Source organism: Chenopodium album, chromosome 16 (assembly GCF_948465745.1).
Source record: "Chenopodium album chromosome 16, dcCheAlbu1.1, whole genome shotgun sequence".
Taxonomy (NCBI): domain Eukaryota; kingdom Viridiplantae; phylum Streptophyta; class Magnoliopsida; order Caryophyllales; family Amaranthaceae; genus Chenopodium; species Chenopodium album.
In genome coordinates, this window is record NC_137849.1 from 10645400 (window position 1) to 10662912 (window position 17513).

At 37.4% G+C, this 17513-nt stretch overlaps 1 protein-coding gene across 1 annotated transcript; it reads left to right on the forward strand.

Annotated features, from left to right (window-relative positions):
- Nucleotides 1-1494: 1494 nt before the first annotated feature.
- On the forward strand, nucleotides 1495-2148 carry LOC145583891 (protein FAR-RED IMPAIRED RESPONSE 1-like). The gene has a single exon (XM_081640845.1). It carries the CDS (start codon nucleotides 1495-1497, stop codon nucleotides 2146-2148), a length of 654 nt encoding a protein of 217 aa, XP_081496971.1.
- The last annotated feature ends 15365 nt before the right edge of the window (nucleotides 2149-17513 follow it).

Genomic DNA, 17513 nt, shown 5'->3' on the forward strand with positions numbered 1-17513 from the left:
AAAAAAAAAAAAAATTAAATAGGTTTACTACAAACAAAATAACTGAAAAAAATAGTACAACAGTAGAGGACCCCTTCCTTTTTCCTTTGTACTAGAGATGCCATCCCCAAATTTTCACAAATTTTCACAGCAACATGGCGGGTGAAAAATCCCCCAAATTTTTCCCTCTAAAAATTTTGGGGAAAAAAAAATTAATGGAGTTCCCCCTTTTCGTTTTGAAGACGCCACTAAGCAAGAAAAATGAACAAACCAGTATTGAAGAGCTGCGAGGAGTGGTATTTGTAAAAGAACAAATCCCGATTATGTGAGAAACCCTAGTTTTGCGACAAATTAATTCCCGCAATTTGAGTGAGCTAAACAACAATTAATCTTTAAATTGAAGACGTTGTGCTGTTTGCGAAATGGATTATGATAATTTGGCGAACAAAGAAAGTGAGATGATTGAGGTAAGTAATGCTTTTGATTTCTTTAACTTTGAACCACATTGCTATTGTTGAGGAATTGGTTTAGTAAATGTTGGTAGTGGTTGAATCTAAGATGGTGATTCTGGCAAATTGAACTGAATTTTTGATTTGAGAAGTTGAGCTATTGAATGATCTAAACTTGTTTTGTTATGTCAGAAAGTTACGGTGTTCTGTTCTTGATTGTGGAAAATATAAACAGATTAAAGATTGTCTATTAATGTGAATTGATTTGTAGTAATTCATCTTGTAGTTATGTGAATTATGTGTTGGAAGAGTTGTGTTGTTTTGTTCTTGTATTGTTGCTGTATTTTATTATAATGAGAGAAGACTTTGTTTTGATTAATTTCTGGTTGGTTTGGGTAAGAGTATAATGTTGAGAACTTGAATCAGGTTATGGAGGGGAGCACATATGTAAACTGCAGTTCAGATAGTTGTTCAGATAGTGACAATGATGATAGTGTACAATTTGATTTGAATGATGATTTGAATATTGATGTTGGGGAGGGTTTTGACTTGAATGTAGCATTCCCAGTTGAATAAGGACCCTGCTGAATGTAGCATTCACGGGGAGGGTGTTGAGTTGAACGACAACAGTAGTGTGGGTTTACATAGTGCAGACTTATACAGTTCAGGATCGGGTAGATGTTTAGGGACAGTTGCAATACCTCATCCAGAAGTAGGAATGGAGTTTAGTACTTGGGATGACATGAATAATTATTATTGTAGATATGGGCAGCAAGAGGGATTTGGGGTTGTGTGTATAGGTGGGCGAAAGAATGATGGTACGAAGAAAGCATCATATAACACTTATGTTTGGAAGTGTGAGTGTTATGGAATTACAGCATACAGGAGGAGGGTTAATGGGAAGAGGGTTGTGGTTTATGATGAGCCATCTAAGAAGAAGAGTAAAAAATGTGACTGTCCAGTTATGATGTATGGGCAAGGCAACAATGAAGGAGTGTGACAGATTAAGAAAGTTGTTAATGAGCACAATCACAAAGTGAGTCCTGAGCTGTCAAGGCACATTGCAATGTATAGAAAGGAAAAAATTACGAAGCATTTGGAGCATAGGATTGAAACGGACCATGCAGCTGGCGCCTCGGTAGGTCAGATTTTCAATAACTTGGCTGGCCAAAGACACGGTGTGGAGAATGTGGATTTCATGAAAAAAGATATTCATAATTTGGTGAATAGAAAGAGGAGATTGAAGTTAAAAAATGGTGATGCCTCGGCTATGTTGGAGTACTTTGATAAAATGACAGCTGATAATCAAATTTTTTTTCACATGCATCGGCTTGATGATAAGGGGAGATTGAAAGACATCATGTGGGTTGATGCTCATAGTAGGGAGGCATATGAGTATTTTGGAGATGTTGTGTGTTTTGATTCGACATATCTGAAAAACCAGTACAAGCTTCCCTTCTCAAACTTCATCGGGGTCAATTACCATGGTCAGACCATCCTAGTAGGGCGTGCTTTGGTCTCACACGAGAATGCCGAGACGTTTGAGCGGCTATTCAAGACTTGGGTTTCTTGCTTGAGAGGAAAGCCCCCGTATGACAGATCAAGATGCCGCGACGAGGAAGGCTATAAGAGTTGTTTTCCCAACGTCGGAAACACGCCATTGGTAGTGTATGTGGCACATCATGAAGAAGTTTGGTCAGAAATTGGGTGCTCTATCTAATTACCAAGATGTGAAAGAGGCATTGCATCATGTCATCTACAACAGCATTACTCCAGAGGAGTTTGTTGAATCGTGGTGGGATGTGGTGAATAAATACAAGCTACAATAATTTGAATGCTACGAGTGGCTGGAAGGTGAGTATGAGTTTTGTAATAGCATGTGATTAGTTCAATTTATGTTGGCCTGGTAAATGCATGTGATTTAATATCTGTTTTGATGATGTTTATATTTTCGGCCCAAATGGGGAGGTTTTTGAAGGAATTGTGTCTTCGATAAGTGCAATTACTAGATATATCAAGGATCACTATTATGGAGATAATAAGTTCATTCTATTGGGGCGTCATCCTCTGTTGCTAGACTATGAGAGATGATCTTTGGGCTAGTCAAATAGCCCAAAGCCCTTTAGAATGGATCCTATATTGGTCACACACAAGGGTATTGGGTTAAGCAAGTTAGAGGCCCATTAATGGGCCTCATGAGCAATCCATTAGTCATAAGCATGAGTGGGCTAAGTATAGTTTGAGTGGGATTAGGAATTGGACTTGGATTTGGACTTGGACTATTATTTAGAGATACGATCTATAAATAATAGTCTTGCCTAGGGTTGAATACACAAGTCACAATTGTCATACAGTGAATTGTGAATCAAGCAACCATCATCCAAAAGCCCTCACCCTCCCTCTCTCACACGCACGCCTCTCTCACTCCCCTCTCACCCACGGCCGGCCACCCTAGTGGCCACGTGGTGTTGCGCGGTGGTTCTTGACTAGTTGATCGTTCGTTCATCTCCGTAGAAGGTCGATAGAAGTGTTCTTTCGCGACTAACTAGCATTAGTGGAGGTCTTAATCCGTGCCCGTGGACCAAGTAGAGGAATCACGTTTGAGGTTCTTTATCTCCCCATTGTTCTTGCTCGATCACCGTGGAATCACGCTTCAAAGGTATAATTCTTACTTCTTTATGTGTTATGCATGAGATCCTTGGTTTGGTGCTATGTGAATATGATTCATGTTAATTCCGCATTTAGTACCTATAATCTCCTACAGTGGTATCAGTTAGCCTCTTGCATTTACATATATTGAGTAATAATTCTTTGATAATCCACAATTTTAATTCAATTAGGAGGGAGAATAATTTAATTATGAGTCAATTGTTATTTTAAATGTGATTTAACAATATAGAATCATTAAAGGTGTTTAATTTGCTCCATATTAGCCATAATTTGATCCGATTTTGCCCCAAATTAATCAAAAAAAATTCGAACCCCTAAACCCTAATTTCGAAAATTTCGAAAAATTGAACCCTAATTTGTGAAATTTGTGTTTAATTTTGATTTATTTCGATGGTAATATGTTTAAGGAATTTAATCTATTTGATTACATGTTAAAATTATGAATTTTTCATGATCAAATTATTTAATTTAAATGTTAAATTAAATTGGGGATTAATTTCATCAAGAACCCTAATTTCAAAATTGAATGTGATTTAATTTTGGAATTAATTGGACCACATAAAGTTTAATTGGTTTTTACAAAATCTGTTTTGTTTTAATTAATTAAAATTAAAATCAATAAAAAAAAAAAGAGAAAGAACAGCAGCAGCACCGCGGCTGGGTGGCGCTGCCACGGTGGTGCCGCTGCTGGTGGTCCGGAGGGAGGGGCGGGGAGGGGGCAGCAGCGAGGATCGGAACAGCAGCAACAGCAGTGCCGCACCGCAGGTGTACGGTGCTGCTGCTGCTGCCCTGGGCCGCTGCACAGCAGCGTACACCTTGCGGTGTACGGCCACCGTGGCTGGCTTCGGCTGGCCACACCACGGTGGCTGGCGGTTTTTTCAAAAAAAAAAAATTTTTGTTTTTATTTTATTTTTGGATAAAATCAGATTTCTAAAAAAAAAAAAATAAGTTTAATTTTTGAAAAGATAATTAACAAATTTAAAGTTGTTATTTTTGTTAAGTTTGGATAATTATGGAGCAAAAGATTCTATAAGGATAATAAATTGATTAAATAATATGATTATCTCATAATTATTTATGGATAATAATTGATTTAAAATATGTGATTGGTTAGTAATTAGGATAGAATTCCTAAATTAGTTAGGATAATCATGGAAAATAAATATGATTTATCTTCCATAATTTCAAATAAGATTTGATTCTATCTCATACCTAAAATTAAAATATATGATATTTTATGATTGGTCATGAATAATATATGATATTATCTAATTACAGTAATTAATTAATTAATTAAAATATGAGATATTTATAGCCATGTTTCCTCTATTATGATCATTTGATGTTATAGTTTAGGAAAGCATGATGAGTGATTTATTATATGGCACTTTATAATATATGATATTGTTTATTGCTATATATAGACTAGTATGGCCCATAGATTCTAAAATACGATCTGCGCATCGTGATGTATTTTTGTAATCTAAATACGGTCTGCGTACCGTTGAGTATTTTTGTAATTTATTTTATTTTATTTAAGTAGTAGATAGAATAGAATAGATTTACAGGTTGCAATTGATCCAAAAGCCAATGAAGTGAAGGCCCAATGGAGCAAGATGGATGAGATCCATGAAGATCCAAGTGGGAGCATTTTACTTTATTAGTTTTCTTAGGATTAAGGGGCCATACTATGTCATGTTTTATTGCATTAGTAGATTATGCATGTTTAGGTTTATTTATGTTGCTTGATGATGCGCTAGAGTTCACTATATAATCACAACATAATAAATCTAGATCCCAGTAATATTGAGGCAGCTTTTCCAATTAAAAACCCGATGAAACCTTTGACATTTGTGATGGGTCATGCCAAAGCTGGGCATCATAATTTTCATTGGGGAGTGGGGGTAGGACAAATTCTACACTTTTAATTGGTTATACTCAACAGGGTTACCTAAAGACAAAGTTTAGAACCTTGAAGCTAAGGGTAATAATTAAACATGTGATGATTAATTATTCAACCAAGAATTACAAGAGTTGTAATCAGTAAAGAGTTTACTCACCTTGAAAATGTAATAGTTGATGGCAGGGCCAAAGTCCGGTTAATTATTGCAAAAATAAAGGATCTTGGAATCATTTTATTCAATAGGGATCATTTAAATATTGAATGAATGCTTTAAAGTTACCAATAAATTCAAAATTACTTATGGTACTTTAAATCTATTAAACATAATTATTGAATTTTGCCTCGTTTTGTTTTTGTTTGTAGATGAATAACTTATTTGACAACACAGATTTACCAATGAAACTCAATTTAAGGCTTAATCTCAGAAACTACAGGCAATGGGAGGGCGAATTGAGAAATGTTCTCACAAGCCACAAGCTTGAAGCTCGTCTATATGTACCCATTGAGAACACGTGTGCTCTTGGTCAGGATCCTGAAATGCATGCAAAATTAGTTTTGGATGCACAAAGGGTCAAGTTCCTAATACTGGAATCTATTCCAAACTGTTAGTATAATAGGTTCAATCGGTATGAGGTGACCAACTTGTATCAATGTCTTCGTGCTATCTGTAGAGGTGGCATGGGGGCATTGGGTAGTGGAGGTGTCAACGATCCAAATGTAAGAGAGATCGTTAACTCGATCCCTCAGATTTACTATTCCCGGGCTGACAGTTTAAGGTATGAGACTTACAGGATTCATGGTAAGATAATGGCAAAGAAACTCTTACCTGGTCAGTCAGTGAGGCACCATGTCAATGAATTGGTTGATATGATCAATCAAATGGATGTCCTCGGGAAACCGATCGATGATGATTCTGCACGTGACATTATTTTGTTCTCACTCCATGCTGGTTTTGACATTGTAAGACTTTCTCATAATGATGAGGGATCATCTGCAAATTTGATCAACATCTTACTTAACCATGCTGAGGAGTACCTGATAAAGAGAGATTGCCAGTGCTTCTATTGTGGTGGATGGCAAGCCCATACACCAGGGTGTCCCCATTATGCACCAGTGAAAACAGAAGGTAAGGAGTTACTTGATGTTTTTGTTGTAGAGATTAATCTTACTTCATCTTCCACTTGGGTATTCGATACCGGTTGTGGTGCTCATATCGTCAATGACGTGCAGGGCTTGAAAGGAAGTAGGAAGCTAGATCCAGGAGAAGTAACACTTCGAGTAGGAAATGGAGCAAAAGTTGCTGCACTTGCTATTGGGAGTTATCACTTGAGACTTCCTTCTGGACTCATTTTAGTACTTAATAACTGTTATTTCGTTCCCAGCATTACTAAAAACATTATTTCAGTTCCAGTTTTAGATACTGAAGGTTTTTCATTTGAAATAAGAGACAAACGTTGTTTTATTTCAAAAGAAAATATGTTATATGCTAATGCTAAGTTAATCAATGGCTTGTATGTTTTAGAATATGCAAATCATATCTACAACATAGATCATAAAAAGCAGAAAACAGATGGTTCAAACCCAACTTACCTATGGCATTGTAGGCTTGGACATATTAACCAAAAGCGCGTCCAGAAATTACATAAGGATGGACTCCTTTCTTCTTTTGATTATGAATCATTTGAAAACTGTGAGTCATGCTTGCTTGGGAAAATGACTAAGTCACCCTTCACGGGTATAGGTGAAAGAGCTAGTGACCTTTTGGGACTCATACATACAGATGTGTGTGGACCAATGAGTTCAAAAGCTAGGGGAGGATATAATTACTTCATTACTTTTACTGATGATTTAAGTAGATATGGTTACATTTACTTAATGAAGAACAAGTCGGAAGCCTTTGAAAAGTTCAAAGAATTCCAGAATGAAGTACAAAACCAGCTTGGGAAAACAATTAAGGCATTACGATCTGATCGCGGTGGCGAATATTTAACCCAAGAATTTGATGAACATCTGATTAATTGTGGAATACTTTCACAATTAACCCCTCCAGGGACACCTCAATTAAAAGGAGTGTCAGAAAGGAGAAATAGGACTCTACTAGATATGGTTAGGTCCATGATGAGCTTTACTGATCTTCACATATCATTCTGGGGATATGCATTAGGAGCAGCTGCAAATATACTAAACAGAAGCCCGTCCAAAGCATTTGAGAAGACACCATACGAGTTATGGACCGGAAGAGTTCCAAAATTGTCTTATCTCAAGATTTGGGGATGTGAAGTCTATGTAAAACGTTTACAAGGCGACAAATTACACCCTAAATCAGACAAGTGTTTCTTTGTGGGTTATCCTAAAGAAACAAAAGGGTATTACTTCTACAATCGCGAAGATAACAAAGTGTTTGTTGCTCGCGATGGTGTCTTTCTAGAAAAGGAATTTCTATCTAGAAAGCCAAGTGGGAGTAAAGTGGTTCTCGAAGAAATTCGAGACGAGCAACAAATGGATGTGGATAACACCACGTCAGAGGCGAGGGCGCATGAAATGATTAATCATGCGTCGGAGCAAGCTAATTCCACCAGCGAGACTCCTATCGTCCCACTTGAATCTAATTCATGCGAAAATCTTCAAGGAGTTGGAGAGAAAATTTCTACTGTTGCTCCTACCCCACGTAGGTCTACCAGAATCAGAAACAAACAGTTTGTCGAGGTTCTGTTAACTGAGGATTCTGAAATCTTCTTATTGGAGAATGAGGAACCCACAACCTACAAGCAAGCTTTGGTGAGCCCCAACTCAGATAAATGGCTTGAGGCCATGAAATCCGAAATGGAGTCAATGTCTGAAAATAAAGTGTGGACCCTAGTAGACTTGCCTAATGGAGTAAAACCCATTGGCTGCAAATGGGTCTACAAGATTAAAACAGACAAGGATGGAAATGCCTACATCCATAAAGCAAGACTAGTTGCAAAAGGGTACAGGCAGATTCATGGTATTGACTATGATGAAACTTTTTCCCCAGTAGCAATGCTTAAGTCCATTCGGATTCTTCTAGCGATTGCCGCATTTTTCGATTACGAAATTTGGCAGATGGATGTCAAAACCGCCTTCTTGAATGGGTTCTTGACGGAGGAAGTGTACATGACACAACCTGAGGGTTTTGAAGATCCGGAAAATCCTAGAAAGGTATGCAAGCTCGAGAAATCCATTTATGGATTGAAGCAGGCATCCAGGAGTTGGAATCTTCGTTTTGATGAAGCGATCAAAAGGTTTGATTTTGTCAAGAGCGAAGAGGAACCTTGTGCATACAAGAAGTCTAGTGGGAGCAGCGTAGTTTTCTTAGTCTTGTATGTGGATGACATACTTCTCATAGGAAATGACATACCAATGCTTGGGTCAGTCAAGGAATGGTTGAAGAGTTGTTTTTCCATGAAAGACTTAGGTGAAGCTGAGTACATTTTGGGAATCAAGATCCATAGAGACAGGTCTCGAAGGATGATTGGACTAAGTCAAGAGACTTATATTGATAAGGTTCTTGACAGGTTCGAGATGACAAACTCCAAGAGAGGTTTTCTCCCCATGTCCCATGGCATTACGCTCAGTAAATCTCAATGCCCGGTTATGCCAGATGAGATGAGACGTATGGCTATCATTCCTTATGCTTCTGCAATAGGATCGATAATGTATGCCATGATTTGTACAAGGCCGGATGTTGCATATGCTCTAAGCATGTGCAGCAGGTTTCAGGCAAATCCAGGTGAAGCACACTGGACAGCTGCCAAGAACATCCTTAAGTACTTGAGAAGGACGAAAGGAATGTTTCTAGTGTATGGTGGCGAAGATGAGTTGGTTGTCAAAGGTTATACGGATGCGAGTTTCCAAACAGACAGGGATGACTTCAGATCTCAATCTGGATACATTTTCTGTCTGAATGGAGGAGCAGTGAGCTGGAAGAGTTCGAAGCAAAGCACTGTCGCAGACTCTACGACAGAATCAGAGTATTTGGCTGCTGTTGAAGCGGCTAAGGAAGCTGTTTGGATAAAGAAGTTCCTGACTGAGCTGGATATCGTACCAAGTGCTCAAAAGGGTATCGAGATATACTGTGACAATAATGGAGCTATTGCTCAATCAAAGGAAGCTAGGTCACACTTCAAATCCAAACATGTAGAGAGGAAATTTCACCTCATTCGAGAGATCGTTGACAGAGGAGATGTCAAGATGAGCAAAATTCACACGGATGAGAACATCGCTGATCCGCTTACTAAACCCCTTCCAATGCCTAAGCATGAGAAGCATACTAGTGCAACTGGATTGAAGCGAATGGTGTAATTAGAAGTTGTTATTTGTTTTGAGAAAATAAATTACATATGTAATACATTCATTTGCAGAATTATGTTTAATCAGAAATTATCTTTTCTCTTATTTAATTGTGGTTTCAATATTAAATAAAATGTCCAAAATAATTATGGATTGATGGGCTCATCAGGTTATCTATTTTAGAGACCTGGTGTATGAAACCCCACAGGTGAACAAAATCCACATATTATTTAAGTTCCTAGTTCGAAATCATTAAAGTGGACATAAATGATTTCAATAAATGGACTAGCATGTAAGATTGATTGGATAGCTCGGTTTCATGGGCTATAGGAGCATAGTGATAATGCTCGGTCAATCACATGGATATGCATGAATGATGCAGGATCGAACTATAGACCTACTTTGAAGTTCAAGTATAGAACTTCCGGATATATTAGTGGATTCCTTTGACATGAGTGGAACATTGGTTTCATTCAATGGATGATGTAACTGTGGTACATTCAAACGTCTTCCCGTAACTGGAGATTATAAAGGGTGTTTCCTGGTTATTTCAGAAGTTGAGTGGGAGCTTTGGTTGCCACAAGATTGGATAGAGTCTTCCTATTAAATTAGGAATGTGTCATGTTTTGGCCTCTTGAAGAGGGAGAATTCAGAAAATGCATGGCCGTGCTCAAATGTGTTATAAAGTAACCATTTGTTTTGTAATTCTAACTCAGATTTCAAGAAATGATTTGAGGATTAATATTGATTACATATGATGCAATCATATTATCAAATCGACACAAAATGACTTAAGGAATTTGAATATTGCGCACTTGTCTTAGACAAGTGGGAGATTGAAGGAATTGTGTCTTCGATAAGTGCAATTACTAGATATATCAAGGATCACTATTATGGAGATAATAAGTTCATTCTATTGGGGCGTCATCCTCTGTTGCTAGACTATGAGAGATGATCTTTGGGCTAGTCAAATAGCCCAAAGCCCTTTAGAATGGATCCTATATTGGTCACACACAAGGGTATTGGGTTAAGCAAGTTAGAGGCCCATTAATGGGCCTCATGAGCAATCCATTAGTCATAAGCATGAGTGGGCTAAGTATAGTTTGAGTGGGATTAGGAATTGGACTTGGATTTGGACTTGGACTATTATTTAGAGATACGATCTATAAATAATAGTCTTGCCTAGGGTTGAATACACAAGTCACAATTGTCATACAGTGAATTGTGAATCAAGCAACCATCATCCAAAAGCCCTCACCCTCCCTCTCTCACACGCACGCCTCTCTCACTCCCCTCTCACCCACGGCCGGCCACCCTAGTGGCCACGTGGTGTTGCGCGGTGGTTCTTGACTAGTTGATCGTTCGTTCATCTCCGTAGAAGGTCGATAGAAGTGTTCTTTCGCGACTAACTAGCATTAGTGGAGGTCTTAATCCGTGCCCGTGGACCAAGTAGAGGAATCACGTTTGAGGTTCTTTATCTCCCCATTGTTCTTGCTCGATCACCGTGGAATCACGCTTCAAAGGTATAATTCTTACTTCTTTATGTGTTATGCATGAGATCCTTGGTTTGGTGCTATGTGAATATGATTCATGTTAATTCCGCATTTAGTACCTATAATCTCCTACAGTTTTCTGCCAGGGTTGATATTACGTTGCTTTTAAATTCAAAAATGCCTAAATTTAGATGAAAATTAGGAGTAGTTGAACCGTGTTTACAGTTCTTATAATTTCAAATTGCAAGTTTCTTACTTCAAGTTCAGTTCATTGGTTTGATTATTTAGGGTTTGTGGACAAGATATGTGTTAAGAATTTGCATTGACATCGACTTTTGGAGAACCTGTCACAGAGCAGTATAAGGATTCAAAAAATTCTGTCTTAATTTTTTATGGTGTGCATAATAACATCAGAAATGTATAACATCAGGATTTAAAATATCATTTTATGTACTCTATAATAGGTAGGAAGTTTATCTACCTTAATTTTTGCGTTTGTAAAAAAATAAGAGAATGAGAATGAGGCCAGTAGGTAGTTTCTGTTTTCTAATCATATGGCTTAGAGAATCATATATCTATATTTTGTTTAGGAAGAAAGCTTGGTACAATGCTGATATAAAAAGTATTGAAACTAATTCTGAATTTTTGGATTAATGCTTTGTTTGTTGAATATATAGTCGCACAAAGATGTGTATGTGGATATCAAGTCTCCTGTTGCTTTGTTGCTGTCTTTGTTGTGTACTAGCAATGTAGTTGATGATAACATGCACTTGTTATTCATTTGGTTTTGGATAGGCCTATACAAGGAGCGAGAGATGTGGATCCCCGCATATGTGAAAGGTGTATTTTGGGCATGAATGCAGACAACGCAACGGGTTAAGAGCATAAACAGCTTTTTTGATGGTTGTATTAACAAGCACACCCTGCTATATGAGTTTTCTCCTAATTATTGTAAGGCGATGGAAAGCCGAGCCTAACGATGAGAAGGAAGCGGATGCTAACTATGCACGTTTTTTTAGGTATTTGATATCAGAATTTGCCTTGGAACGTAAATTTCAGAAGCTTTATACAGATGTGAAGTTTGTAGAAGTACAAAACCAGTGCAACCGTGTTGCATATGTGACCCTTGTGTCAAAGAAGTTAGTGTCACATAACGAGGAGGAGTACGTTTTCTCAGACTGTGTATGGATTTACTGCAAGAAAAAGAGGAAGGAGACTCCCCTCATAGGTCGGCTAAAAGACTACACTGTTTTGTATAACAAAGACAGAAAAGAGGCGTACTGTGACTATAGATACTTTGAATGTCATGGGATTATTTGTAGGCATATAATTAAGGTTTTAGACATGAGTGGCGTCACTGAAGTCCCTTCCATGTACATACTTAACAGGTGGAGAAAGGATATTAGTAGGAAACACACTCTTGTCAAAGTTGCCTATCACGACACATCAAAAACAAAAGAGGTTCGAAGATATGATAAGTTGATGTTAGCCCTTGAACCTGTTGTACTGTGTGCTTCATCATCGGATGGCGCTGTTGAAGTCTTGATGGACTTGATTCAGCTAATGAGCATAAAGGTCGATGAAATACGTGTGCTGGGTAAGGCCAAGGTTTTGGTGGGGATGAAAGGTCTAGTGTTGAACTCGAGCCAGTGAAACATGCTTTGCCTCTAACAACCAAAATCCCAAGCTCAGTTAATAAAGGTAGTGTTGTAGGTTCCACAGACACACCAAGTTCTTCTACAAGTGTGAAAGATCTTGAACCTCGAGGTAATAAGAAGGTAGACCTCGAGCAACACAGTTCGTATTCCCAGCGGAAAAGGCCAAGGCCAAGGTTCCAAAGACAGGTGGTACGAAGAAACAGGCCAAGGGGCATGACAATGATTTAGAATATGCTCATGCTCATGGGAATGCCCAACATTCCTCTGAGTTCCTGTAACATCCCTCTGAGTTCCTATAACATCGTTCGGTGTTTCAACAACAAGTAAGGTTTTGTGATTTAAGTGTTTGATGTATGTGACAACATCTGTATTTTGATTAATAAGTAATTGTGCACAAAAAACATTTATGTGTAGGTTTGTTTCCCAAATGTTGTAGCTGCTCACCATAATCCCATTGGGGATATGTTACACCTAAAAAAGCAGAACAACAGTCAGGTATACGTAGTTTAACTTTTGAGTTTACTTTGAGTGTCTAACTTTTGAGTTGTGTAATCGTGTATTTTAGATACTAAAAAGTGAATTCTCAAGTGTTGGTATTTGTAGGTCAATCATGGATATTATGCTGGTGACCTGTTAATGTTCACCGGAACTAGGAGTGACCCTTCCTTAGAATTTAACAGAAGGGTACTAGCTGGTGAGATTCATATGAGCCAGCATAGTGAGGCTGTTAGTTACTTCACCGCCAACAATGCGTACCACGGTCAACTGCAGTTTGGGGATGGAGGCCATTTTATCAACTCGGACTATGTGCCCAACACGACCATACAACATATGCATACTCATATGTATAATCCTCATTCCAATTTTTCAATAAATAATAATTGATTAAAGACTCAATCATGATATTTGTTTTGAAGTTCTGAACCAATTTGGGTTTTGTATGTAGTAACTTCAGTTGTTATTATCGTTTAATTTTTGCCTCCATGATTAAATATGGACTGATTTGATTGTCTAGCAGTAAATATAAATACCAACGTGGGGATGGTATGCAATTTACATACCATCCCAGGGTTGGATGGTATGCAATAAACATACCATCCTAGGGTTGGATGGTATATATTTTAGGCAATTTACAGTCAACATGGAAACCAATCTGGGGATAGATAGTAATGGATAGACTACCTACAAAGTCACGTAATTGTTTTATCTTGTATTGCATGTACTTGTGGATAATGTAATCCAAGCTTATTATCTTATCCACTACTACCCCTTATATATATGTGTTGTTAGGTGTAGTCATATTTTAAGCAATAGCCACGAATTTGAATTACGATCCCACCAAAAATTTCACCAAAAATGAATAAAAAATGTATAACCAAGTATCAAAGAATAGACTTTCTATTAGACAGTGGTTTACGTACCGGTGAAGTAACTAACATTTACGGTGAAAGTGGGGTGGGTAAAACCCAAATATGTTTGCAGTTGCTTCCAGAAGATGGTGGCTTGTATGAATCCTCCATTTACTTACAAGCATGTCCCGTGTTTCCAGTCAACAGGCTTAGTCAGCTAAGTACACATTTATTTCAAAATCATGTAATTGATGAAAATCTACTTAGTTTGGTTTAAGTAAAAAAAATAGACAACCTTGAACAAATTCTTTTAGTGTTGAACCAAGTAGAGCAAATGGTGTTGAACTCTCACGAAGGATGTAGGCACACGAGGGTTGTAGTGCTTGATTCTATAGCACATTTATTTCGGCATCAACATGACAACACATCAAAAGGGTTCTTAGAACGTAATCGGATGTTAGTTGTTGTAGAGAGAAAAATGAAACACATCGCTAAGAGTTACAACATTGCATTCATTGTGGTCAACGAGATCACCGATGTTTTTGATTCACCAAATGCTTCGGGGAGAACCTTGCAAACCTTTACTTCAGGTCGGGAAGTGAAAGCATCCTTGGGGGCTGTTTGGGAAGATCTAATTTCGAATTTGAAGTTCATTTCGAATCAATTCAATAGAAACAGTCAATCATAGCATCGGGAGTGAATGGTAATAAAGAGCATTAGTTCCAACCTACATGGGCGTCGATGTGCTTTCAGTATCACAGCTACGGGATTGTCAGATTAGTATCTCCCCGTTATATTATGCACATCTTTGTATATAGATGTCAGTTCTTCATCTAAGCTTGTATTTAAGTACCATCCTAGTGTTGGATGGTACCTCATATGAAACCATCCTGATGTTTGTTAGTATTCAAATTAGGTTCAATGGCTTTTTAAATATGTGCTTGAATACCAATGTAGACCATGATGTTTGTATTTAAGTATACAATCCTAGTGCTGGAAGGTATTCATTAGGTTCTATAGGCATTTGGTATGAATACTAATGCGGTGTTGTTTGTTTTTAATTATGTGGTAATTATATTGTTGATTATTTTACAACTATTTTAGTATGAGAAAAATGTTAAAGAAAATACAAATAAACAAACAAAGGTAATTATCCTACTTAACTACAACTATTTTAGTAAGCGCAAAATGTTAAAGAAATAAGAGCAAACAAACAAAGGTAATTATACTACTTCACTACACTAATAATCCACACAAAATAGTACAAAGTAAAGTAAGTTATGCAACTAAAGCTAAATAAACTACACCGAATCTTCTCCTAAACTACCCTTCACCAACTACACACATTGAATAATTAAATGTACAACTTAACTAAAGGACCCATAATATTATTTATGATACCATCAAGCGCAGAGATGGTATTTTCACTATTTTAATTAAAAACACCATCCACATAAATGATAGTATTTTAGTTACGATACTAACGATACTAACAATAGAAAGGTTCTTACTGTGATGATACCAGCCGAATCAAGACAACCCAACAGTGTCATATCTCTACACTTTCATCCGTGTCTGTTGTGGTGTACTCCGAGTCAGAACTTAAATCCATATTCCAAAAGAGCCGGTTCACAAGCTTCTTCTTCCCTGCCAAATCCATTTGGTTCTTGTAATCTTCAGGATGGAGATCAGTCATGTATGGATTAGTGAGTAGGATATCCATGTTTACCATAACATCTAACCCATTGGCCTCCATTATCATGTTTTTGAACGTCAGGAAATTATAGTCATCGTCTTCAAGCTCGTACCTCAAATTACCATGGGAGAAGTTCACCCACTTACACGTGATGTTGATCTTCTTCGCAATTTGAAGACCCACTCCATTTTCTCCGAAGAACTTGCGGGCTAAAATAATAAGAGCCCATATCCTCGACTTGGGCACATTATGCTGAAGTTGTTCATGAACATCTTTATGCCAAGCTTCTAATGGCTTAAACAAGGCAATGAATTTTCCTATCCATTTGTAGGGATGTTTGTTTTGCATGCATTTTTGTAATATTTTTTTTAAACTTAACCACGTCAAAACTAAAATCCGTTTTTTAGACATCTAAATATCTAATAGGTAAAATAGGAAGCAATATGCATCCTTTTTGAACTCTCTTGGTGGCCCTAATTTTAACGACATGTCTTGCTTCTTGTGTTTATGTTGTGGGAGGATGCACTAGGATTGTTGTTTTTGTTTTCCATATGGAAATAATTGCTAGCAGGTATGTTCTTTGAGGGGACGTTGCAGGGGGTTTGGAAGTTGTTTACTCCCTCACTTGAATATGATGTTGGGTGTTTCTTTAGGGTTTAATGCAAGTACAATATTTAGTTCGAATGAATTTATTTAGAGGCACTTGGTTTTATTTCAAGTTTGGTGGTAACAAATTAATATTATGTACGGCTGAACTGTGAATAATTCACACTTAAAATCCACTTATCAATCGGGGTACCATCCGTTAGCATATTAGGATTTGGTGTGAAACCAACTAATGCCTTAAATATACCATTGTAGGGGAAGTTGGTTTTATATATAATACACCAACATAGTTCGTGATTATACCATTTCGCAGATATAGTCAATTTACTGATCCATAAATGCATTAACTAACCAAACCTCTCTATTTGTCTTCATCATTTAATGGACATAATTCCCATCAAGAGTTAATGCATTTAAGTAAATGAGGAGTAGTGTGTAGTCATTTAATTTTTTTTTTCTCTTGACAATGTGTAGTGTAAAACATATAACGTGGCAAACGATGTTAGATGAATATAATGTAATTAATCCGGTAATTAATCATAGGAGTACAACAATATAATTAGTAAACAATTAGTAAAATCGGACAACAACACACCTGCTTTGTATTTACTAAAATGTAACATAACATTACTCTAAACAAACGGAAGTAACATTAACTAGTACATTTCATTAAATTAAAAATGTGAACACGCGATCTTCGTGCATTCCTCCCGTTAGTGATTCAACCTCAGGTAACAAATAAATGTGTGTTAGTTAATGTAACAATAATTTAAAGCAAAAGTTGCTAAGTAATTATGTGTTTGCTTACCTATCTCAGTCTGAAATCGACACTAAATATGTCAAAATTGTTAAGTAGAGCAGGGTCAGCAAAACGGGGGATTAGTCTTGAATCCCACATTAGAACAACACCTCCAGTGCATCCCCGTGGCCCAAAACCCGAAACTCTATAATCACCTGGAAGCTCAGCCACTATCCTTACCAACGTGTTTCTACTTACTTGAGATTCAGTGATAACCCAAACCCACGACTCCAAGGTGTTGTAAAGGGCCTTGAAATGGGATATGAAAGAAGGACAATCTAGACCAAGGGTGTTCCAATGTAACGCTATTGTGCCCCTAGGAATGTAGCTATTGTCTTTCGCTTCATAGGTTCTGTGCTCGGAGTGGATGTCTACCTCATGATATTTTTACGGAACCAAAACCACTTGGAGGTCACTTTAAAGCATAAGTAGTGTATAAGTGAGTCCACACACATCACATGGAGAGATTCAGCGTATGAGGTGACAAATAAAGGAGCGAGGAAGTCCGAGAAGCTGTACATGACGGGATTTTCGACATTTATAGAGGGAGTTGGGTCTATAATATTAAGTAGTTCATCGGGGAACATCTTTGGGGAGTTT

Coding starts and splice junctions, on each gene's coding strand:
- LOC145583891 (XM_081640845.1), top strand. CDS start 1,495: ATGTATAGAAAGGAAAAAATTACGAAGCATTTGGAGCATAGGATTGAA.